Source organism: Cheilinus undulatus, linkage group 21 (genome assembly GCF_018320785.1).
Source record: "Cheilinus undulatus linkage group 21, ASM1832078v1, whole genome shotgun sequence".
Taxonomy (NCBI): domain Eukaryota; kingdom Metazoa; phylum Chordata; class Actinopteri; order Labriformes; family Labridae; genus Cheilinus; species Cheilinus undulatus.
The window spans coordinates 41,351,279-41,377,763 of record NC_054885.1 but is presented as its reverse complement, the minus strand read 5'-3'; the positions used below and the strand labels follow the sequence as shown (position 1 = coordinate 41,377,763).

General features: G+C 41.7%; 1 protein-coding gene across 1 annotated transcript in view; it reads right to left on the bottom strand.

Moving 5' to 3' along the window:
* Positions 1–218: 218 nt before the first annotated feature.
* LOC121503978 (transient receptor potential cation channel subfamily M member 4-like) overlaps positions 219–26,485 on the bottom strand; it is a 65,633-nt gene continuing 39,366 nt past the window's right edge. The window contains exons 10-20 of the mRNA XM_041778591.1: positions 25,334–25,380; positions 24,950–25,182; positions 22,091–22,206; positions 17,715–17,847; positions 16,516–16,690; positions 14,313–14,478; positions 14,043–14,224; positions 13,436–13,568; positions 8,791–8,854; positions 8,214–8,338; positions 219–6,109 (exon numbers count right to left, since the gene is read on the bottom strand). Of these exons, the coding sequence (XP_041634525.1) occupies positions 8,243–8,338; positions 8,791–8,854; positions 13,436–13,568; positions 14,043–14,224; positions 14,313–14,478; positions 16,516–16,690; positions 17,715–17,847; positions 22,091–22,206; positions 24,950–25,182; positions 25,334–25,380 (1,345 nt within the window). The 3' untranslated portion in view covers positions 219–6,109; positions 8,214–8,242. The remainder of the gene's footprint in view (positions 6,110–8,213; positions 8,339–8,790; positions 8,855–13,435; positions 13,569–14,042; positions 14,225–14,312; positions 14,479–16,515; positions 16,691–17,714; positions 17,848–22,090; positions 22,207–24,949; positions 25,183–25,333; positions 25,381–26,485) is intronic.

Genomic DNA, 26,485 nt, shown 5'->3' with positions numbered 1-26,485 from the left:
GACTCACCTATGGGGGCCTTGTGCAGTCAGAAGAAAAACCTTCTGGGATGAATTTATGTCACAATAATTCCACAAAACCAGAAATAAATGAAATCCTCAAAAGTGTGTAAGGTTAATCCAGAAGTTTTGTTGACAAAATCCAACCAAGAACTAAAATTGGGGTTTAAAACCCTTTTTTATTTTGACAAAGCTTTAGCAAAAATATGTACCAAAAAATACTCAAAAAATTCAAAAATAAACCTGAGTTGATTAGACTCAGTAAATTTCACTGAGGAGTACAGGCATCAACAGCAAAGAGAAATGGATTTTATGAAAATTTAAATGATTACATGAATGAAAAAGGATTTAAAAGTCCATTTAAAGCAAAAACAAACATATTGGTTCAACATTAGAATCTAAGTACCAAAAATTCAAAATGGTTAAAAACTCACGGGTTGAAACCACAAAAGATAGCTCTTGGTTAAATTTAGTTCTCCATCCTGGACCACAGAGACCGTCTATTCTGATCTGATCTGATGAGAGCAAAATACCAGCATGAGCCTCCCTGACTTTAAGAGCCCTTGGGTAGTACTTGTTAGCTTCTATTCATGCCCTCTTTTGTAGAGGGGTTTCCTTTCCACTCACAAGTAGCAACGACCCTTAACTGGTTTGTTCACTGATAGGAGTTATCACCGATCGCCCACAGAAGATCTCAGGACCAAAGAACAGGTACACGCCAATCAGAACCTATGGTTAGACTCTGCACGAGAGCCCCAACAGGAAATTTGAGGCCTTCTGATAAGGCACGCTAGGTCTCCATCTGTACTGTGACTTCCAGGAAAAGTCATCTTAGAACCTGGACTTTAGGGGAAACCCTTACACTGAATCTAAGTTTAGAGTTTAGAAGGTCACTATAGTTGACAGGAACTCAAAGTTCATCCCAAAGGTCACCTGCCAAGGTAAAAGAGTTTACCCAAAGCAAAACCCCCCCTGCTGTGCTCAGAAGTTCACCAAAAGGTCTCTTATGGTTTCACCTCGACTTGTCTCCATTATGTTTATCATGTTTACAAAAAGAAGAAGCTCTTCACACCTCTGCCAGTCGCATTTTTTTTTTTTTATAAAGTGGATAACCTTTGCATACCTTCCACTGCCATAGAACAATAGAGAAAAAACAAACAAACTTAAAACCACATAGAAAAATAAACCTGCCTGTTGTTGGGGCAGATTTCAGACATGTCCTACTCTGTTAAATCACCTTAGGATAAATGTTTAACCTCAATGAAGGAGCAAATAGCCGTCATACTGTTCTTTCAGCTTCAGGAAAGTCATTTACAGTTTTTCTCCATTGGTTTGGCTCATTTCTTTAAACAGAAATTACATTCTCAAAATAACATGGACAAACCTCCAAACCACTTGGTAATTTTTCACAACAGAATTGAATTTCTCCTTCATGTCATCAAGTTGCAAATGTTTCCGTACATGTCTCAGTGTCTCAGTACATCTTTGCAAATGATTAAGTACAGGTAGCCTGCATTTAGCACAATTTCCAAGTGAATAGATCCTGTTGATCCAAACTGATGGTTGACTTTTCAGTCTAATGGTTGTTCTCTCCAAAACATGTCAGCATCATTTCATCATACAAGTCATCACATGCACAACAGTCTGTTCAACTGTCATTAGTTAAGAGCTTTCTGTAAACCCTGAATACCATTCAGGTCTCTGGTTCACTACTCATCCAAGGATGGTCATGGTGTTCCTGCCACCTTACTCTACTTTCCTCAGTCTCACTGAGGAGCTTTTCTCTGCTTGGAGGTGGAGAGTGTGTGAGCATTAGGCTCAAAATCAGAGGTCCTGCTCAAAGCAAAGGACCCTGTGTGTGAAGACATTACAGGTGATCAGTGTAGGGGGCGGTTGCAACATTCACGCCGTTTCTTCCCTCGTTGCATCACAAGGGAGAATATACGCTGGGATGTGGGTGAAAATCTGTGGCCAGACAGACAGCAGTGTGTGGACGGCCAGGAGAGGGAGGGTGAGGACGGCGGCCAGTGAAGAAGGGTTAGCTGTGTAACTCCAGCTTTACATACATATCATTTTCCTTGTTCTTGTTTATGTGTTTATATTTCAGAATGTTATGCTGCTTACATCCTTTTTACTCTGATGTATGGAAGTTACTTACAGTAATGTGTGTGAATAAAAAGTTACAATTTCCTTGGCAGTATGAGTGCAATGTGTGATGTCGAACCTCGGAGGCTACACTTACTGTGAAATCCTTTTTTTTTTTTTTTAATTTTTTTCAGTTTTATACACAACTGTATTCTGTAAGCTAGACAAAAAAAACTAGCACTAACCATTGTGAGTGAAGGACTGGGCTGAGACTGAGAGGTGGACTTTGGTCATTTAAACATCAGATCGCTTAATAACAAACTGTTTTTATGCCATGGTTTTATTTCTTTCAATAAGTTGGATTTTTTAGTTTTAACAGAAACATAATAATAATAATAATAATAAAAATAAATTTTATCTAAACATGGGACACTCAGAGAGATTTTAGCACACTCATTGAGGCAACCCCCCCCCCGGATTTTAATCATCTACATCAACCCAGATTATCGGGGGGGGGGGTTTGCCATTATTTACATAAAGATTTTAAATGCCTACCTATTTCCCATAATCCTTTTTCATCTTTCGAACACCTTGGTTTTATTGTGCACTCCAAAATCTCAGTTTTAATTTTAATAATATACAGACCACCTAAACAAAACTGTCATTTTATCCAGGAATTCTCATTTTATGTCCAAGTATGATAAGGTCTTAATTTTAGGGGAGTTTAACATTCATGTCTGCTGTCCTCAGGCTTTTAGATCTGATTTTATTGACACCCTGGAGGCTTTTAACCTCATACAGTCTGTTTAAGTCCCTACCCATTCAAAAGGACACACCCTTGACTTGGTTTTACACCACGGTCTCAGCCCTTTTTAACTTTACTAAGGATATCTGTGTGTCAGATCATAAACTGGTTTTATTTAGTGTGGTTTTGATCCTAAAAGTGCACCTATCTCTCGCTGTGTTTTTACCCCTACCTCTGCCACCAACTTTTCTGAACGTTTTACCGCTGCTGCTTTAACTGCTTTTAGCCCAAACTTCAATACAGAGGAGCTGGTTTCCAATTTTAATATCTGTAAGGCTTCTTTAGACTCCATCGCTCCATACAAAACAGAAAAGTCCTCTAAGACACTGCAGCCCTGGCTAAACAGAACAAAAGAGTTAAAAAGAGACTGCGGACGTAAAGAAAGACAATGGAAAAAACTGGCTTGCATGTATCTTATGACATTTGGAAAGATGCTATGAAAAATTATCAAAAAGTGGTCAAAGAAGCGAGAGCAACCTTTTATTCCAACCTGATTTTATCCAACTATTCTAATCCCAGAGTTTCATTTAAGTTTTAGATCCCGTCACCAACCCCTCCCTGTTATTTTAACGATGCCTCACATCAAACATGTGAGTCCTTCTTAACATTTTTTACAAATAAAATTAACAATATGAGGCAACAGATTACTACCCCAGGTACTGTTTTACTCCCTCACAGACACACTGATGCCTTCTTTGATAGTTTTAGCCCAATTTCTATGCCAATTTTATCAGATATTTTATCACACATGAACCCAACTACATGCAGTCTTGACACTGTACCCACTAAACTTCTCAAAGACGTTTTTAACACGGTTGGGCCCAGTATGTTATCCATTATTAATAGCTCACTTTTAACTGGCCATTTTCCTTCTGCTTTTAAACACGCTGTGGTCCAACCGCTTTTAAAGAAACCACATCCTAACCCCTCTGATCTTAATAATTTTAGACCAATTTCTAAACTCCCATTTTTATCCAAAGTTTTAGAAAAAGTAGTTTTAAACCAGATTTTAGCTTTTATAAATGATAACAACATCTTTGAGAAATTTCAATCAGGTTTTAGAGCACAACATAGTACAGAGACCGGCCTCCTCAAAGAGCGCAATTTTAACTCTTTTAGGCTTGAGTGCGGCATTTGACACTGTTGATCACGCCATTTTAATAGAACGCCTCGAGACCTGGGTTGGTGTCAAGGGCTCTGCACTTACTTGGTTTTATTTCTATCTTTTACACAGAACCTTTGCGGTCACCATGGTAACCACTCATCTTCCACCTCTCCTATTACCTGTGGTGTACCGCAAGGTTCTATTTTAGGCCCACTTTTATTTTGTATTTATATGCTTCCTTTAGGTTTTATCATTCAGAATCATAATCTGTCCTTCCATTTTAAACCTCCCGCTGAGACCTGGTGATTTTACTAGCCTAGCTGCTGTTTTTAACTGTTTCAGTGATATAAAATGTTGGATGGCACAAAACTTTTTACAGTTAAATGAATCAAAGTCAGAAATCATACTCTTCAATCACCCAAATCCAAACACCGGCCTGATTAGTAGTTTTCTTGGTCCACTGTCTTCCAACATCACACCGGCTGCAAGAAATTTAGGAGTTACTTTTGATTCTAACCTCACTTTCGAACCACACATCAAGAAAATAGTCCAGTCCTGCTTCATCCAAATCAGATCCAGATCCAAAATTAAATCCATACTGCCCCCTGCTGACCTTGAAAAAGTTATCCATTCATTCATCTTCTCTCGTCTGGACTACTGCAACTCACTCCTTTCTGGTATTACAAATAAATCACTCTCCTGCCTCCAACTAGTCCAGAACACAGCAGCTAGGCTTTTAACTGGTTTTAACAGACAACATCCCATTAGCCCTATCCTCGCTTCCCTCCACTGGCTTCCTGTTACTTTTAGAGTTGATTTTAAGATTTTACTCATCACTTTTAAAGCTCGTATGGGTCTAGCAGGTTACATTTCTGAAATGCTGACCCTCTATGAGCCACTGCGCAGCCTTAGATCCTCGGGCGGGGGCTTCCTGGTCGATCCAAAGTCGAGGCTGAAATCTAAAGGAGACAGGGCTTTCTCTGTCAGGGCTCCTCGACTTTGGAATGACCTCCCCGAGGAGATGAGGCTGGCAGATTTGGTGACATCTTTTAAATCACTCCTTAAAACTCACATTTACAGACTTGCTTTTATGTGATGTCCCTTCTATGTATCTATTTTATCACCTCTCTTTTATTTACACTGCTACTCTTAATATTTGTAGAACTTCTTTCCTCTCTCATGTTCATCTACTTCATTATCTCGTGTTTACCTACCTAAATCTCACTCACCTGTCCTCTTTCTATTACATTTCTGTCTTGAATCTCACCATTATTTTATCCCCACTGATGTGATGTCGTCATCATCATCTTCATGTATTTGTTTGATTGTTTGTTTGAATATATGTATTTAACTCTCCTTCTACCATATCCTACGATATCTTTCGGAATATTATCATAGGTATCATAATTTTTCACTGACTCCACTTAATATATTTTAGATTTGAAAATCTTCTACTGAAACTGCCATTTGAGATCTACTTTTGTCATGTTCATTTGTTATTTTTCCACTGTGTTCACATTATGTTTTTCCCTTCCTGCTTGATTTTACAGAGCTCCTATTCTGCCCTGATTGTTGATGTTTATTTTTCCTTAAGTTTTTGCTTTGCTGTGAGTAAAGCACTTTGTAAAAAACTGTTTTTAAAAGTGTTATATAAATAAAGTTATTATTATTTCAAAGGTCATCTGCCATAGTGACAAACATCAAAACATACTGACTTGCAGTGCTTACACAGTACCAAAGGGACAATGCATTTTGGGGGCACTGACTCTTTATATGAGAATAGAATTTAGTTTTGAAGCATGAGTGAACAGTTTTGGGAGAGATATGAGCTTTGCAGGTGAACCGTGGTGTTGTGCTGAACCATCCAGGTTATTTTGGCAAAAGCACCAAGAGTGTTGAACGTCCGGTCTGTTTTAAGAAATGAGCAAACCAATGGAGAAAAACTGTAATGACACCAGAATGCTGGATTACAGGGTCCTCATCAGAGAGATGTATGAAGTCGACTCTAAACGTCTCCCGTCTCTTCAGAAACCATCGTTTCCTCACAGCAGGGGTCCATCTGCTCCTCTGAGCTCTAGGTAGAGGTGGAAGAATGAAGAGGGTTGTTGTTGGAGTCTCTGAAATAATAAAAACATCCAAAGTAGCTGGATGAGTTTATCGTCCACACAGAACAGAAACAGATGTCGACCTCTTCTTAGTGGATCTGACATGTGAGGGGAGCGAACACACCTGAGCACGGTACAAACAGTCGTACAAGAAGGAAACCTCTCCGAGGTCGTTTTCACACCTGATAGTCCGGGGGACTATTGTGACGTTTTGGAACGGAAATGACAACATTGTTGCTCTTTCCTTTGGTTTGGTTCGCATTCACACTGCTCTCTTGGTCAGACAGACCAAACCGTCTGAACACCTACAACCTCTGCCTGTTAGGGGCGCTGTCGTCACAAACAGCGACCAAGAAGAAAAGAATGCGTAGACGAAGAGGAAACCGGAAATCCACCTCCTTCTGCCGGTCTTTTTTTCCACATACACAATGGAAAAAAACAGAATTTACGCTGTCTTAGGGTTTCTGCTTTTGCAACGGGACATTACAAGCAGCCAGCGAGGCGGTGAGCTGTCCAGCATGTTGTTCTTAACATGAGACGAATAAACGTCTATGATGTGTTGCTATGGCTACACAGACGCCAAGCGAGGTACCGACATGTATTTGAGTGTATTAAATCACATATAAATCCGTATATCATTACCTTTTATGCCACTTCCTGCCTTTGGTTCACAAGTTGGTCCGCTTTGCTTTCACACCTCAAACGAACCGCACCAGGGTTCGTTTGGAAGCGGGCCAAGACCCCCCGATGTCAAGTGGACCAGAGTCCACTTGTTTGGTCCACACCAGAGTTCATGTGAGCTTTCACACCACTCCAAACAAACTGGACTATCCAGGAACACGGACCAGAGTTTGGTTAAAGCGGACCGAACAGCTCTGGTGTGAATGCGCCCTGAGGATCTCACCTACAGATCAGGTCACTGAGGAAGTCCAGAAGCCCTGCAGGCTGTGGACACGTTAGATATTATAGTGATATTAGAAAATCTCAGGACGTTAATCAAGTATTCTCAGCAGCGTTTTTGTAGCGTGCATTCTTCGTTACTTTAGTAATATGAGCTCTTTCTTATTTATCGTCCTCTGGGCCCGGCTCTCTGCTGTGTTTATGTCTGTGAATGTGGAGGTCTGTCATATTCAGTCGGTGACGCTGCCCGCTCTGATCACTCCAGAAGACTGCAGCGCTACAGTCCTCATGTTGACTCCACACACTTGAGGATTATCTGGACAACTGTCTGGTTTTTCTTTTGGTAAATTTGACTAATTTTCAGAAACTATAACAGCGACAGAAGAGAGCCAGACAACACAGAACAAAGCAATGACATTATGACAGGACAGCACGGGGACCAGGACCAGGACCAGGACCAGAACCAGGACCAGCTGTGGAACGTCACATAAGCAGTTTAACATCCACACAAAGACAGAGATCCACAGAGTTCTAGGATTATTTCACCATTTTCCTAGAAGGAAGGAGGGTGATGGGATTCACTAAACAAACAAAACAATAAGAGAGGAATGATAATTTCAGTCAGCTCCTTCAGTTTTTTCCCTTTAAATAATTATTTTTATGAGCTGGGATTCCAACCATAAATTAATCCGTCCCGCCTGGTCAGTGGACAGACTGGCAGATTTAGAAAAACTGTGTAGTTCCCTTCAGTTTAGCACAGAGGCTTTCTATTGGTCTAAGACAAAACCTGAGCTCAGGACTGAGACCAGCTGGTGTGAGGCCAGCTCAAGTCCACATCCCAGTCTGTGGATCCTCACTGGTTTTAGTCAGAACTAACTGGTCTGTAGAGGACAGATCTCACTGGTTTAAAATAAAAAATCAGAACCAGAAAGCTTCATATTCTTCATGTGTTGTAGAATGATAGAAAATGAACATAAACCAGATCCAGTCAGTTCATCATTCTTTACGAATTACAACACAAACTGTAGAGAAAGTTCACAGCGTAACAGTCCAGCATACAAACCTGTTCAGCAGGACAACATCCATCTCTAAATGTCAAAAAATATATGGTATAAATGTATAACCCCTCACCTCCAGTATTCTAGATTTATCTAGCATTAATTAAAACTACAGCCTCCACACACAAACACACACAAACACACTAGCTTATACTCACCTACTGTTCAGATACGGTCTGTAGGACCTTCACCTACTGTTGAAATAGGTTCTGAGTAGAGTTGGTCGAGGAAGCATACGTCCACTCTGACACAGAGCCTCAGTAATCCTGGAGAGGGCGACCAGCTGCAGAGAAACCAGAGACACAGCAGTCAGAAACCAGAGATAAACCAGTCCACTGGGTAGAGAGGCGTCTGACTCTAAATGTGATTCTGGGTCTGTTTCTCAGGATTATTTGCTCCATTAATGAGAAATCAACACCATCTGTGATGACACTTTCTAAGCTCTCTAATGTACAGGTGTACCTGTTAGATTAACAGTTATGCCTCTGTACAGGTGTACCTGTTAGATTAAGTTATACCTCTGTACAGGTGTACCTGTTAGATTAACAGTTATGCCTCTGTACAGGTGTACCTGCGATAAAATAATAGGGGGGGGGATAAAAAGGAATATGAATCAGAGAAGTAAGAAGTAGCATAAAAGCAATTAAAATGCGAAAGAAAATGAGTCATAATACAAAAATTAGAAAGCTAGTAGTGGTAAAATACTGTTCATCAATAAGTCAAAGTATTTCTGACCTCAGACTTGAGCCTGCGGTTTTGGTCATGGATCTCTGCCATCTGCTTCAGCATGCTGTCCACCCTGCAGAGAGACAGAGAGTCCAGGATTTCATTATAAAACAACAGAAGGAAGGGAATGTTAGGAAATTGAGAGTCTAGAGGAGAAACCACTGATGATTAAACTCCCTGTAGAACTATTATCAGGTGGCGCCCTCCAGTGGCCAGAGGGTTTGTTGATTACAGTTCAATCAGAACCTCCTTCACTTTCTCAGTTTTATGTTTGATCCTGATGCTAAAAACATTAAAATTCATTTTCTTATTTATTTGCACTCAGAACCCATCACACCAAAGAGAAACCAGAACGTTAGAAAAACTCTAACAACTCTGGAAGTTTAAGCTCAGGATCCTCTGATCTTTGCTGCAATGTTTCTACAGCTTCAATGGACTGATGATAAACCTGGACCAGGACCAGACTGATGATAAACCTGGACCAGGACCAGACTGATGATAAACCTGGACCAGGACCAGACTGACGATAAACCTGCATCAGGACCAGACTGATGATAAACCTGGACCAGGACCAGACTGACGATAAACCTGCATCAGGACCAGACTGACGATAAACCTGCATCAGGACCAGACTGATGATAAACCTGGACCAGGACCAGACTGATGATAAACCTGGACCAGGACCAGACTGATGATAAACCTGGACCAGGACCAGACTGATGATAAACCTGGACCAGGACCAGACTGATGATAAACCTGGCCCCCCAGACTGGCCCCCTTGAAAAAGCCCCCCCTGGTTAAATGATGGTATCCGCTCCTTTAAGCAGACCTGCTGTAAAGTGGAGCGTTGTGGAAATCCACCCGTCTTCATGTCCACCTTCAGCATCTAAAAGAGCTTTTAACTGAATTCAATAGTCTGGTTAAGGATGCCAGAGATTAATATTTTGCTAATCTTGTAGCACAGAACAGACATAATCTTGGATTTCTGTTTGAAACTAGTAATAATATTCTCTTCTCCATCACCCACTTCCTCAATTTCTTCTGATGATGAGTGTGAAAGATTTCTTTTTTTTCTTTGTTACCAAGATCAAAGACCTCCAAGCACAAATAGCTCCATCTTTTTCCTCTGTTGTTCCTGCCCACCTCACCAAATGACCCTGGGCAAGTTTTCTCCACTCACCCTACAAGACCTAAAGAATCTGGTTAGAACTATGAACATTTCCTCTAGTCCCTTTGACATATGGCCCACCCATCTGCTAAAACCTGTCACAGATTCCACTGGCCCAACATTCTTTCAATTGCCAGAATCAGAATCATTTTATTGTCATTGTACAACATACAACAACATTTTTATTTATTTATTGTTTGCAGTTTCATTTAGTGCTCGAGCAGTTTCTCATTTAATATAGAAACTGCTCTGGGTGCTGTTCTCAGTCTGTTAGTTTTGGTTCTTATCGTCCTGACCCGTCTTCCTGAGGGTAGCAGTTGGAACAGGTGATGTGCTGGGTGGGGTGAGTCCTTCAGGATGCCCAGGGCCTTCCTGTGGCAGCGGGACCTGAACAGCTCCTCTAAGGAGGGGAGAGCACAGCCTGGGATTTTCTGTGCTGTGTTGATGACCCTCTGGAGAGCTGTCTTCTCCTGAGCAGTGCAGCTGAAGAACCACACTGGGAACCAGTATGCCGGTACACTTTCAATGGTGCATCTGTAAAAGGACACCAGCAGCTCCTTGGCCATGGCGTTGCTCTTCTGGATGCTCAGGAAGTGGAGTCGCTGCTGTGCCTTTTTGATCAGCGCTGTGGTGTTGGTTTTCCAGGTCAGGTTATCATTCAGGTGTGGGCCCAGGAACTTGAAGTCTGAGACCCTCTCCACACAGTCCCTTTAATGTGTATGGGCTGAGGGTCAGATCTGTTTCTCCTGAAGTCCACTATTGTTTCTTTAGTCGTAGTTGTGTTGAGGACCAGGTTGTTGACTTAGTACACATCCTTGTGGGGAGCCGGTGTTGAGGCTGAGTGCTGTGGAGAGGTGGGGCCCTACTCTGACTCTCTGTGGTCGGTCGCTGAGGAAGTCCTGATCCAGAGGCAGGTGGAGCGTGGGAGGCCGAGGTTGTTTAGTTTGGATACCAGTCTGCTAGGGATGATTGTGTTAAATGCTGAGCTGAAGTGGATGAAAGAAGCCTGGCATAACTGTTTTTGTTCTATGTGGGTCAGGGTGGTATGGAGGGCTATGGCGATGGCGTCCTCTGTTGATCTGTTTTCCCTATATATGAACTGGTGAGGGTCAAATGTGGGTGGAAGTCCTTGGATGATGTGGTTTCTGATCAGTTTCTAGAAGCACTTCATTAACTGGAGTCAGAGCAATTGGCCGGAAGTCGTTTAGGCTGCTGATGGGGGTCTTTTTTGGGACAGGGATGATAGTTGAGGACTTAAGGCAGGGTGCGATGGTGGCCTGAGCTAAGGACAAGTTGAATATCTTTGTGAAGACCCCAGTGAGCTGGTCTGCACAGTCTTTTAGCACCCTGCCAGGGATGCCGTCAGGTCCTGCTGCTTTCCTGGGATTTACTCTCCTTAGTACACGCCTCACGTCATGTTCCTCCACCCTGAAGGAGTGGCTGGTGTTGGCTGTTGGATGAGATGGAGCTGCTTCTGATGTTGTCTGTTCGAAGCGGTCGAAGAAACAGTTCAGCTCCTCTGCCAGTGCAGCATCGCCATCCACAACATTGGGTCTGGGTTCGTAGTTTGGGATATTCTGGACCCCCTGCCACACCTGCCTAGAGTTGTTGCTCTGGAGGTGGTCCTCAGTTTAGTTTTTTTAGTCCTGTTTGGCCTGTCGGATGCCCCTTTTCAGGTCTGCCCTGGCTACACTGTACAGTTCCATGTCACAGGACCAGAAGGCGATGTTCCTGTTCCTCGGCAGGGTCCTGACCTCTCCTGTCATCCAGGGTTTTTGGTTGGAATACACCTGGATGTGGTTGTCCTTGGTGACTGTGTCTGTGCAGTACTGGATGTACCAGAGTACAGATGCTGTGTTCTCCTCCAGGTCTTGGGACTCAAAGATGCTCCAGTCTGTGTTTTTAAAACAGTCCTGCAGCTGTGAGGAGGCACCATCAGGCCATGCCTTGATGGTTTTTGAGGTGGGGGGGTCTCTTTTCCTGAGGGGGGGTGCAGGCTGGTAACATAAACAGGGATATGTGGTCTGACAACCACTTCTTTAAAAAACAAATCTGGACTCCTCTCTGCCCCAAAACTATAGGCCTATCTCAAAACTACCCTTTATTTCTAAATTCTAGAAAAGTGGTTGCCAAACAACTTACAGCTGCCTTGGACACTCACAACATCCTGGACAAGTTTCAGTCTAGTTTAACAGATTAATTAACAGAATCAGCACTAATGACCTCTTGACCAGCAGTGATGAGGGTAAATGTTCTGGGTTGGTTTTACTGGATCTCAGTGCAGTGCAGACACTGTGGATCATGGTGTTTTAGGTAATAGGCTAAAGCGGTGGGTGGGTATTTCTGGCTCAGCCATTGATTGGTTCTCCTCTTACCTGTCAAACAGAACTTTCTCAGTCACTGTTAACAACCACACCTTTTCTAATTCCTCCCTGGTTTGTGGAGTTCCCCAAGGTTCGGTCCTTGGCCCAACATTATTTTCTCTGTATCTGCTCCCACTCAGCCACATACTCGACAGCTTTAAAGACATATCCTATCACTTTAATGCGGATGACATCCAGCTTCACATATCTTTCACACCTCAAAGTTGGACGTCAGATAATTCTCTACAGCTAAACACTGGGGTCCTTATCTCGGCCCCTGATGGTTTAGTGCCAGGTATTTTGGAGAAACTTGGTACCCTGTCCACCTGTGTAAAACCTGTTCTGCGTAATCTCGGTGCGTCACTTAGCCACTCCTTGTCTCTAGATCAACATGTCAATAATCTGGTCCGTTCTTGTTTTTTCCAACTCAGACATATCGCTAAACTTAGACACATTGTTCCTACAGCCCAGATGGAGATGGTTATTCACACATTCATTTCCTCCCGTTTAGACTACTGTAACTCACTTTTCACCTGTCTTAGTAAAACATCTATAAATCGTCTACAATTAGTAAAAAACACTGCAGCCAGACTACTTACCAAGTCTTCAAAAAGGTCACACATCACACCAATTCTGTATTCACTCCACTGGCTTCCCATACACTTCAGAATCCATTTTAAGATTCTTGTGTTTACTTTTAAAGCTCTGCATGGTCAGGCACCAGCCTACATTACGGAGCTCTTAAACCTTACAATCCCAGCAGGACTCTTCAGTCCTCTGATCAGGGTCTGCTGGTTGTTCCACACTCCAGACTCAAAACCAAAAGAGACCGTGAGTTCAAGGTCATTGCTCCAACTGTTTGGAACTCACTTCCATTGGGTGTAAGATCAGTAGACACTGTTGATTCCTTTAAAAAGCAACTTAAGACCTACTTGTTTGGTCTGAGCTTCACTTCATCTGTTTTAGTGTATTGTGTATTCTCTTATTGTACCTTTGCATCATAGCCTGTGTTTATTTTATCTCTTTGTAAAGCACTTTGAGACCTTGCTGTTCTTGAAAGGTGCTATATAAATAAACTTATTATTATTATCATTATTATTATTATTATTATTATTATTATTACCTGACTGATGTGGATCTGAGTTGGGCTGAGTCGCTCTCTCTCTGCTTCTTGTTCTGAGCTGAAAGCAGGTTTTCTTTCTGGTTGGCCTCCCACCTGTAAAGCCGGCTTGCCTTCTTCTTCCCCAGCTCCAGTGCTAAGGACAGAGGACAGAGTTGACCCAGGACGGATCGGACCAGACATACTACAGGTCATCAGGGGGTGGGGTCAAAGACTGTCAATCACTCTACAGCAGAAGTGCTCTGAGTGATTGTAGCATCTTCAGCTCATTAAAGAGGGAAACAACAAACCAGAAACAACTACACAGACTCTTAGCTTATGGACTGGTACCAGGGATTGAGCAGCTTGTTTCTTCTATTTGAGAGTTTTTATTGTTCAGGTATTTGATTATGTGATTTGTGGATTATTGTTTTGTGAAAACAGGGCAGATACGGTTTTGTTTTACTGAATGAACTAATCGTGTAAATAAATCAAATTACAGCTGAAGCGGCTAAATTCAGAGAAACTCTAGAACGGTCTGGTGTGGAGAATCTTTGGGCTGCACTCGGCAGAACCAACATAAAATTGGTGGTAACCTCTGACCTTCCTTATGTCTGATATAACATCTCACCAGGGTACTGTCTGTGGACTGATGGGATGTCTCGGATGAATCTCTTGATGAACAGTTGGAGGTGTGAGATGATGATGAAGGGCGGGGCTAAGTAGGGCTTGAAGTAGTACTCCATGATCAGGTTGTAGCGCAGATATTTCCAGTGGATGTCACTGCGCTCCTGGACTACGGTAAAGGTGTGGCTGTGGACAGAGAGATTAAACCTGATCATGCCTCAGAGAAAACATCAGCCAATCACTGCTAGAGAAGGAGATGATCTGAATGTCTCACCTGAACATGGCGATGAGCAGGTTAACCAGCACGATGTTGGTGAACAGCAGGTAGATGATGTAGAGGATGATGACCAGCCAGTTAGCGTACGTGTTCGGACACGGCTCATGCCCGGCCTCGATCAGCGTGGCGTTGGTCGTACATTTACCTTCCTCCTGTACACCAGCTGGATGAAACAAGGAGAATTAAAACACCAGAGGATCTGTGCTGAATATTTAGCATGTATTCAGAGGTCACACATTATGCAAAATCCACTTTTTCAGACTTTTCTAGAAAATCTGTGCCCCTGGTCTGTCCACAATCCCCCCAAGAATGAGAACTCCCTTCTGCCTTCCTTTCCTGATCCTCCTCTCAGATCAGGAGAGCCACATCCATTTCCTTAAAGGGGCGAGTCAGACAGCTCATTAACATTTAAAGCCACAGACACAGAAACAGTTGGTTCTGAGCAGGGCTGAAACTGAGGGTTTTTAGACATGCAGACATCAATACTGGAGTGTTTTTAAAGCAACAAACTCCCACAGGCATGTTTTGGGGACCTCTGAGACGATATAAACTTGTCTTAAAGGGTAAAATATGTGACCTTTAAATATGACAAACAGCTGGAGTCCAGTACACATGGTGTCCAGTTAAAATGTGACCCCATTCGACATTATTATGCAAATTGGATTTTAGTGTCATAAACATTCCTTTTTTTCTTTTTCAGTTAAACTCATGGATGGTTTTGTGTCTCAGAGCTCCATGGATCACTGAAATCAATCTCAGACACCTGTGATCATTAGTTTACCAGGTGAGCCCAGTTAAAGGAAAACTACTGAAGAAGGACGTTCCACATTATTAAGCAGGCCACAGGTTTCAGCAATATGGGAAAGAAAAAGGATCTCTGCTGCTGAAAAGTGTCAAATAGTGTAATGCCTTGGACAAGGAATGAAAACATGAGATATTTAGGACAACTTCACTACTGTGAAGAAAGTAGTGTCTGATTCAGAGCACAGACGGGTTCCTGCAGATAAAGACATAATGAGGAAGGTTTCTGACAGACAAATACATCAGATTCAGAGAGCAGATGCTAAAATGCCATTACAAAGAAGCAAACAGGTATTTGAAGCTGCTGGTGCCTCTGGAGTCCCACCAACCTCAAGGTGTAGGATCCTCCAGAGGCTTGCAGTCGTGTATAAACCTACTATTCAGCCCCCCCTAACCAATGCTCACAAGCAGAAATGGTTGCAGTGGGCCCAGAAATACATGAAGACTCATTTTCAAACATTCTTGTTGACTGATGAGTGCCGTGCATCCCTGGATGGTCCAGATGGAGGAGTAGTGGATGGTTGGTGGATGGCCACCATGTCCCAACGAGGCCGGGATGTCAACAAGGAGGGGGTGGAGTCATGTTTGGGCCGGAATCACGAGGAGAGAGCTGATAGGCCCCTTTAGGGTCCCTGACCACTTTCTTCCATGGTACAAAAAGAAGAACTGTGCCTTCTGTAGCAAAATGATCTTCCTGCATGACAACGAACCATCTCATGCTGCAAAGAATCCCTCTGCCCTCAGCAGCTCTGGGAGGATATTCTGACATCCTGCAAAGAAATTCAAGCAGAAACTCTCCAAAAACTCACAAGTTCAATGGATGAAGAATAGTGAAGGTGATATCAGAGAAGGGCTCCTATGTTAACATGGACTTGGCCTGTTCAGATGTTTTTGATTGAAATAGCTTTGATTTCAGTAAATATTACCTCCTGATGGTGCAGATTCAACACATGACCATTTTCAGTTCTTTACAACCTATAAAATGTTTTAAAACTCTGTTGTGCTTAATAATGTGGAAAAGTGCATTTTGAGGTTTTTATCATTGGGAGGGTTATTCAATAAAATCTGAATTATGCTCTAATGGTTGATGGCTTGAAAATTATGCTGACTGACTTTGCATTGACTATTTAGGAAATTAGAGAAAAATCTAATTTGCATAGTAACTTGGAATGTGGTGCACTTTAGTTTGACCTGAAACGGTCACGTGTGGGACGCCGCCGAGGCTCTTCTGGCAGTGACCTAAACGATACCGTTACATCTCTACCAGGAAGTGAAAGGGTAAAAGGGTGAAGGTGTGCAACCCTCAGGCAGCAGTTCTAGTCTGACTTTTCTTCCCCATGTTGACAGTGGTAAACAAAAACTCCCGGTTCCAGACAGATTTAAGGTTGAAGTATCTCACCGTCCATATTAATGTCGGGAAACTGTCCAAAAATGTACATGTATGGTTGGTAGAAGACTTGATTCAAGATCCGTATTGGACTGGGATCGTAGGAGTAAAGCAGCGCCTTATTGGCTACTCCATATGCTATGAGCCACACGGCGAGGAAGAAGAGGAAGAAGAAGAGGTCCTTCATCTGGAGGAGAAAGAGACGAGAGAAGCATCACTGCAGACATCATTTTACTGTGTTAGCCATTGAAGCAACACTCCCGAAAGTATTATCACTTATAAAGAACATTGTTAGGTCATCAGTTGGGTTGAGAAATTTACTCACCTTTCATATATTGGTGCTAAAAGTATTGTGTCTGGTGCTACAAGACTAGCCTCTGTAGCACCAGTGCTACAAGACTAGCCTCTGTAGCACCAGTGCTACATGACTAGCCTCTGTAGCACCAGTGCTACAAGACCAGCCTCTGTAGCACCAGTGCTACAAGACCAGCCTCTGTAGCACCAGTGCTACAAGACCAGCCTCTGTAGCACCAGTGCTACAAGACCAGCCTCTGTAGCACCAGTGCTACAAGACCAGCCTCTGTAGCACCAGTGCTATAAACTAGCCTCTGTAGCACCAGTGCTACAAGACCAGCCTCTGTAGCACCAGTGCTACAAGACCAGCCTCTGTAGCACCAGTGCTACAAGACTAGCCTCTGTAGCACCAGTGCTACATGACTAGCCTCCGTAGCACCAATGCTACAACACTAGCCTCTGTAGCACCAGTGCTACATGACTAGCCTCTGTAGCACCAGTGCTACAAGACTAGCCTCTGTAGCACCAGTGCTACAAGACTAGCCTCTGTAGCACCAGTGCTACATGACTAGCCTCCGTAGCACCAATGCTACAACACTAGCCTCTGTAGCACCAGTGCTACATGACTAGCCTCTGTAGCACCAGTGCTACAACACTAGCCTCTGTAGCAACAGTGCTACATGACTAGCCTCTGTAGCACCAATGCTACAACACTAGCCTCTGTAGCAACAGTGCTACAAGACTAGCCTCTGTAGCACCAGTGCTACATGACTAGCCTCCGTAGCACCAATGCTACAACACTAGCCTCTGTAGCAGAGGCAAAAACAGCTGACTTGCAGCCCTGGTTAAATTTCTCATTGCTATGACTGAAGCTGCTGCCGTCCTGTTGTCCGGTCAGCATTTTTGAGTTTTCTTACCATCCGTCGCACCATGACGATCTTTGGTCCCAGCACTCTGTGGATGGAGAAGATGTGAAGCAGTCGAACGGTGAAGACTACGAAGTCTAGGGCCATCATCGCTCGACCAACCTTATATGACGGAGAGAACATTCTGGAAACACAGCAGTGCACATCCGGTCAAACACTCGTCAGCCACTTTATCAGGTACACCACGCTAATATCAGGTTGGGCTCTTTTAGGTCTTTGTGGCATACAGTAGATTCAATGAGGTGCTGAAAATTTCCTCACAGAACTGAGTCCAAGCTGACCTAATACCATCACGCTGCTGCTGCTGGATGTAGGGGTAGATCAGTCAGCTGCACATCTGTGACTAGAATCTCCCATTTTACCACATCTGAGATCTGAAGATTGTGGAGACCATATTTAACCTCACAAAGATGATGGATAGTCAAGTTTCATCAGGCAGATCCATCTCCCAAAGCTTCAAGTTGATCTGATTGTTCCTGGAACTACTAGAAGTGTTTGACCCCCCAAGAACTTAAAAAAGGATTTTGACCTCCGGAGAAATGCTCTGGAGAGCCACATCCATCAGTTTGTTTCCTGCTCTTATACAGTCGGCCTTTAATGTCAGATTAATCATCAACCTTTATTTAGTCTGTACATTTTATTAGATGTGTGAAATTCAGAAACCTTTATTGGAATAAGAACATGGAAATAAATATCAATGATTCTTTAGAGAAAAAACAAAACACCTATCAAATTTGACTTTTTACTTTTGCTTCTAAAATAATATGATGATCTTTAAACACAGTTGTGTGTAAAAACAGATTTTTAATTCAACTTTTCTTTTTCCAAGTATGACTTTATCTTATGACTAAGATAAACAGTATTTCATTTTTGTTTTATTAATTCAAGATGGATGTCAAGTTTTCAGTTATCTATCACTGGTATTTGGAAATGACATTCAGTTATAAAATGCATAATTTTCCCGTATCTTAATTCATCTCTCATCTCAAGTCTTATCCCTACATTTGATGATTTTCTAACTTTATCTTTAATGTTAGCCACATTATACTAATCTTTTAAATAAATTAGCTATTTCTCCATATAGATTAGCTGGTATTTCAACAAATAAGCTGAAAACATGAACAGAAAATGTTTGTTATTTTTTTTGTAAAATGGACAAAACCATCTGACACAGTAGACGATGGGGATCAGAAGTATCAGCTTGATCTGAGTTTGGCTTTTCATGGATTATTGATGTGTTTAGAGCAGAGGGTGTGAATCAAATACTCACTATATAAACTTAAGACATAAAGTAAGGAAATTTGTGTTTGGTACATTATGTCTTTGTTGTAACAATCCTTCTTGGCGATAAATCTTATCCCGTAGTAAAACCTGTTTATTACCCTTTTAAATGATGCCACATTTGTAAGGATCATACATTTGTGGGATGAGCAGCAGAGCTCAGTATTGGGTTGCACCCATGAAAAATGTGCCAAATCTTCTCTGCCAATGCCAAACAGCTGATTCTGCCATTGACTCTTGTTTGGTGTTTGGTGGAGTGGATGATTGAAGTTTGAAGAAACAAGACATACTGATGTTTTAACAATTTATTCATTTAACAATCAGGAGCCTCAGTAGCGTGTGGAAGAACCATACACAGCCACAACAGCCTGGCTCCTCCTCCTCATGCTGGTCACCAGCCTGGTCACACACTGCTGTGGGATGGCATCCCATTCTTCAACCAGCATTAGTCTCCAGTCAGCCAATGTGGTTGTGTTGGTCACTCTGGCACCAACAGCACGCCCAAGCTGATCCCACAAGTGTTCAGTGGGGTTAAAGGTCAGGACTGCTGGCAGGACATTCCATCCTCTCCACTCCCAGATTCTGGAGGTAGTCTCTGATAAACCCCGCTCTGTGGGGGCGAGTGTTGTCATCTTGGAGGATAGAGTTCTTGCTGACAGGGTGAGATAACAGTATTCCTGGGGTGTTGTCTTCTTGGGACGCCCACTTTGCCGCCTGTCTCTGACATTCCCCGTTATATAGAGCTTGGCTTTCAGTTTGGAGATGGTACTAGGGTTCACTCCAAACAATGCTGCTACTTGGTTTTGCAGAACACCAGCTTGAAGTTGTCCAACCGATGGGTCCTATCCAGATCAGTCAAACGTGGCATGCCGATTCTTGAAGCAGACATCTACTGACAGCTGTAGCAGGGCCCGTGCTCACATGGGGGTACCAGAAGCTCAAAACATGAGTCAATGGCAACAGTAAAATCAGCTGTTTGGCATTGGCAGAGAAGATCTGGCACATTTTTCTGTGTGCAACCCACATACTCAGCTCTGCTGCTCATCCCACAAATGCATGATCCTTACAAATGTGGCATCATTTAAAGGGATACTTCAACATTTTGGCAAATTCGTCCATTGCCATAATTCCTATAGTCTTAGTACTAGGTTCATTTTCTTTAGTTGTTGGTGCAAACTGTTTCTAGATCTGGGGGACTGATATACAAGCTGCACAGCTAACACTATGTTAGCAGACAGAATTTTTGCTTTCCCTCATCAAACTCATCAAATACACAATACAACAACTCCAAAACGCTCTGGTGGACAAGTTGTGACCTGCACATTCACCACGCTATGAAATAATCATGGAACATTACAACACGGAGATGTTTTAAAGCTAAATGCAAAGCTGGAACTACACTCCAGACATGGCTGCTGCACCGTGTCACTCCGCCCAGTGGTTTACTCAAGAAATAGTTCAGAGTATTTGCTTCATGTGTCGTAATATTACATAATTATACGTTATTATTTCATAGCGTGGTGAATGTGCAGGTCACAACTTGTCCTCCAGAGCGTTTTGGAGTTGTTGGATTGTGTATTTGATGAGTTTGATGAGGGAAAGCAAAAATACCATCTGCTAACACAGTGTTAGCTGTGCAGCTGGTATATCGGTCCCCTAGATCTAGAAACAGCTTGCACCAACAACTAAAGGGACGAACCTAGTACTAAGACTATAGGGTAATGGCAATGGGTGAATTTGCCAAAATGTTGAAGTATCCCTTTAAAGGGTAATAAACAGGCTTTCCAACGGTATAAGATTTATTACCAAGAAGCACTGTTACAACAAAGAAATAATGTACCAAGCACAAACTGCCTTACTTTTTAAGTTTATATGATAATTTTTGGATTCACAACCCCTGATCTAAACACTGAAAAACAAAAATAAGCAGAGGTGCCAAGTAACTAAGTACAAATACTTCGCTACCTTACTTAAGTAGAAATTTTGGGTGTCTATACTTCACTGGAGTAATTATTATTCAGCCTACTTTTTACTTATACTCCTTAAATTTTTAAAATAGCCTCGTTACCTATTTCATTTCAGCTTGTTTTCATTCTGGCTTGGCATCGTTCAAAAAAACACAAAGAAACACAAAAACCTATCCAGATAAATCATGCCATCTGAAAAGAGTGACTTTGATTGTGGTTGGATGAGAAGTCTAAACATAATACCACTCTGACACCCTATTGGTTTGTACGTGATCCATCACACCTGTGCACGACACAAATCACGTCACACTCCAGCAAGGAAACAGCAGACGTATGTAGCCTCGTACGAAGATGTCCGTGGCAGAGACTCAAGAGAACTTCAAGCGAAATGTCCCAACCAATCACCAGCGAGGAGGTTGGTAGTACACATATATGGTTCTTGAATGTATTTGCATTGTACTAAAACGTTCATTTTCAATGGACATAAATGCGGCTGAAACAGGAGCATCCCACATTTTTCAACATTAACATTTTAATATAACATTATAGTCATTATGGCCTTTAGAAAAATGTTTTTTTTGGGGAGGTGGGGTAGTGAACTATAGGCCCCTGTGGAGCGGCCTAAGCTTTTGTCCTTAATGGCATTTTTTCCCCCTTACATTATTTTTACTCTTATACTTTAAGTAGTTTTGAAACCAGTACTTTTACACTTTTACTGGAGTAAAAAGCTTGAGTTGATACTTCAACTTCTACAGAAGTCTTTTTAAACCCTAGTATCTATACTTCTACCTGAGGAATGAATGTGAATGCTTTGACACCTCTGAAAATAAGTTTAAAATTACATAAATAAAAATAATATGTGATTAAAATAAATGAACAAAAAGGTTAAATTTCATGGCTGAAATATTCAACAAACACTGAAACATAGAACTACATGCCATGTGACTGTTGGTGAGATGTTGTTGTTTACAGTTGAATAGGTGAACCAGCTGTAACATGTTTTTGCAGCAGCAATCAATCTTGCAGTAAAGTATTTGGCAGCAGGAGAAACATTTTTCAGTTTCAATACTTTGACTGCAGGTTCTCTTCTGATTCATGTGTGCGTGTCTGAGGTCTGACCTGCAGCAGAGAGCGAGCAGGAAGAGAAAGATGGCCGTGAGGTCGACCTTGTTCCAGTCATCCATGATGTAGATCTGCAACCTCTGAATCATGCTCTTACGATCCTCCAAGAACAACTGTAAAGAAGAGAAAATGTCCACTTCTTTAATGTTGGCTTTCACAGGTCAACCGTCAAATGGCTGAACACTGAAGGTGTGTGAGATTTCTGGGTACACCAGACCAGGGCTGACTTTTCTGATTTAATCTACTATCAGAAAAGATCTGTAGAAAGTCTGGGTGGGCTGCACTGATGTTTTAGAGGGTAACTTAGTAGCCAATGAAGTCAAATCCATTCAGGCCTGCAGCTTTGGAGAATTCCTTTGGATTTCTAAGGAGGGGGCTTCCTGTCATGGAGGAGTCAAACCTGACACTTCTGATTAAAGACAGATCTCCAGAGGCAATCATGCCTGAAAAGTTGCTGATTTCTGATTGGATGGCAGTGGATAACAGCCATCATGGTGACTACATGAGTGCTGAGCAAAGCTGCACACTCCACACCTTAAGAACTTTGGATCATAAACCCTAACACCGGCTCTCTGGATGCTTCCTATCTCTGGACAAACAACAAAACCAGATGGTGGTCGTAAATACCTTGTTTCCTCTGCAGAACTGCGACAAGAATGACTCCATATCTCAAGAAGACATTCTCTTAGATAGGAAAAATGAAGTACAATGACATTTTCTGTTCCTGTATCATTTAAAATGGCTAGGAAATGAATTTTTACTTTTAATCTAAAAACTCTTCCATAGACCAACAGTGCCATCTAATGTCCAGTCGTGGTCACCACACGTCTCCATGGGACCGACCTCTAATTGCTCATATGTGTCAGTTATGATGTTATTCAGGTTTAACTGTATAGCATGTAATTGATGCGACATTATCCTAGGATTTTATAACCATTATGCTACTCCTGCTTATACTGAATCATTAATTTGATGAGGAGTGGTTTGAGACATGATATCTGATCTCCTAGGAATTTGGGAGGTGTGGAAGCTCGCCCACTTTCTTGGTTCAGATGCAGCGTTTTAAAGCACATGCACTTCTTCTACAGGACTCTTCACATGCAGCTCTGTCCTTAAGTTGCTCTTCTTCTTCTGCTTCTCTGTGTTTTTTTTTCCTTGTTTCTTCAAGCCACGCCAAGTTCAACTTCTTTTTAACTTTGAAACACTCATTAAGTTTAATTTTGATCCAATATCAAAATTTTTATAGTTTCATGCAGTTTTGACCTTCACAGCAGATTGGGATATTTTTATTTTCTTTTTGTTGAGTCACTCAGACTTCATAAACGTAATCCTTCCAATAACTCAGTGATGTCGGCTGTCCTGACATTATTTTTGATAGTTAATTGGGCGAATTAAGAACAGTTTTTTTGGAACTTGATGAGCTGGCCTGAACTCTTTTTGAAAAGGACAACATTCACCCTGCCTTTCTTCAGTAAAAGGTCAACCTGCGAGACCTCCTTCTTCTACGGCAAACAGTAGGATTCTGGTCCAGTTGCTCCTTAACGGTTGAGGTTTTAGTTCCATTAAAACTAACGTAATTTAACCGTCTTATTTTTCTAAATTTAAATCCCACATTGTGTGTCGTTTGATTATGTCTTCTTACTGAGATTAAATCATCCCACTTTTCATCAAACCAGACTAGTATCATCTCTTATTATCACATTTGGTCACTTCCTGTTTAATCTACTAACAGTATATTCATATTAGCTACCTGGTACACTGTATTTCTGGGATCTGTAATAAATTTCCAAAACGTCAGTCACGTGTCGAGATCATTTTTATTTTGGGAAGTGGTGTCCCTGAAACGAGAATTCACACTTCAGGAATGAGATGAATGACTCGTAATTAATGTTATAAATTAATTACAATTATGTAATTAATTCATGATTACATTTTTCATTTTTTTTATTAAACAATCAATCCCCATAAGTGGTGGTGACCCTACTATTATTATTGATTCGGGGTTTATTGAAATATTCATTTATGATATTTCATATCACTTCACCTAGGTGTTAGAGAACTGGACAGGTTGACAACTGAACAAGGATTATTCAAAGACTGTGAGTACTATCAAACAAGACCGGGGTCTGGGGTTCTCAGCCGGGACACTGAGAACATCCAACACTGAATTCTGGAGAAAACCCACAACAACTTATGGTTAAAAATTCAGTTAGAAAAACAAAACTCATGCAGCATATTAGCTACATAATGTAGCATAAAGTGACATAATGCAGCTTATTAGTGACATATGCAGGTTATTATTGACATCACGCAGCATATTAGCTACATAATGTAGCATACAAGTGATATATGCAGCGTATTAGCTACATAATGTAGCATAATAGTTATATATGCAGCATATTAGCTACATAATGTAGCACAAAAGTGATATATGCAGCATATTAGCTACATAATGTAGCATAATAGCGATATATGCAGCACATTAGCTACATATGTAGCACAAAAGTGATATATGCAGCATATTAGCTACATAATGTAGCATAATAGCGATATATGCAGCATATTAGCTACATATGTAGCATATTAGTGATTTATGTAGCATATTAGGGACATATGTAGCATATTAGCTACATATGTAGCATATTAGTGACATATGTAGCATATTAGGGACATACTGTAGCATATTAGCTACATATGTAGCATATTAGTGATTTATGTAGCATATTAGTGACATATGTAGCATATTAGTGACATAATGTAGCATATTAGCTACATATGTAGCATATTAGTGACATATGTAGCATATGAGTGACATATGTAGCATATTAGTGACATATGTAGCAAAGAATAGCCCACCTGTCGGATCTCCTCACACATGAAGGTGAAGACCCAGAAGTAGAGCACATACTCTGAGATGGATGGGCCTTTAGGAGGAGGGGGCTTAAAGTCCACCAGCAGAATGTAAGCAAACAGGCAGAGGAACAGGAAGTACATCAGCACGTTACCAAGGAAACAGGTGACAGGGTCAAACCAGAACTGTTTCCACCGAGACACCAAGAATGACTGTTTAGACTTAGGAGGAGAAGGGTCTGAAAACGATTCAAACAAAGCCAACATTTACATGCCATGGTTCCTTCATATACCATACTGAATCATACTAACCCTTAACAGTACATCCTAAACATAAACATGGCTGATAAAGAAAGCATTAAAATCTGCTAGATAAAGATGCCAACCTACCTTCCACGTTTTTATTTAAAGCTTCACACTCCTCTGGGTTTTTCTTACTGCAACCAAAAACAGGATCAATGATTTTGGGTCAAACTGTATGGAAGCTCTAAAGGTCAAAAACACATCCATGAAAGCTGAGATATTAAAAGAAAAATAGGTCATGGGGGGGGGTACAAAATATTCAATAAAACACAAAAGTTGTTCTTGAAACAAAAAACGTGCAAAAATGTGCAGAAATATAAAATGTAAAGTATTGACCAGGGTTAGGGTCACTGTTCCCTCTACGGTGTTTTCCACCTCTCTGTGCGCTCAAACATCCCAGGCGAGTTTTCCTGTTTTCTCTAATATGCTCTGTGAACAGAAGATCATTAAAGCTCAGCCTAGCTGGTACGGTAGCCCAGAGATTCTCCCTCCATGGGGCCTCATAAGTGAGAGATGTAAAGTCTGACTACTACATAACGCAACAGCAGACACTGATGGCAGGGTCTGATAGTGACAGCTGCCAGATGTGGGTGGATTCTAGCCGTGGAGGGTTCCTCAGTGAGGGACTTTAGTGAGCTGAATTTAACAGCGTCACAACCTCCACCTCCCTCTAACTGTGCTCATCTGTTGGTGCCAGTGTGTGTGAATTAGACGCTTGTTTCAATGAGGGAGGATTTTTTCCCAGAAATAACCATGTGGCCGAATCTGTGCATCCATTGTGCGTCTTTGCGCAGGCACTATTGGCTTCATGTTGTACACTCACAAACACTAACACCACTCACAGACAAACACAGGCTAACGTGTTGGTGGTGTAGACCTGAGGCTTCTGTCTGCAGAGGAGAAAATCATTCAACACAGAACTGAACCTTTCTCCTGCTTTAAAGCTCCTCTCTGACCATGGTGCATACGTGCGTCAGTGCCGTCTATAAATAACTGCCTTCTCTCTCTCTCTTAAGCGAGCTACAGACTGTTGTGTTTAGGCTGACAAAGCATGAGAACAGAACATGTGTTTTGTCTCATCCCAGATGCTCTCGATTTCTGCCTTTTTATATCAAACAGTAAACTTTCTTAATTTCTGTTTCCTCCTGAGGAAAAATGCTTGTAAGTTAGAATCAAAGTTTTCTTTTACATTTCAAAGGATTGTAAATCAAGTTCAAGTCAAGAAAAACATTTAACTGT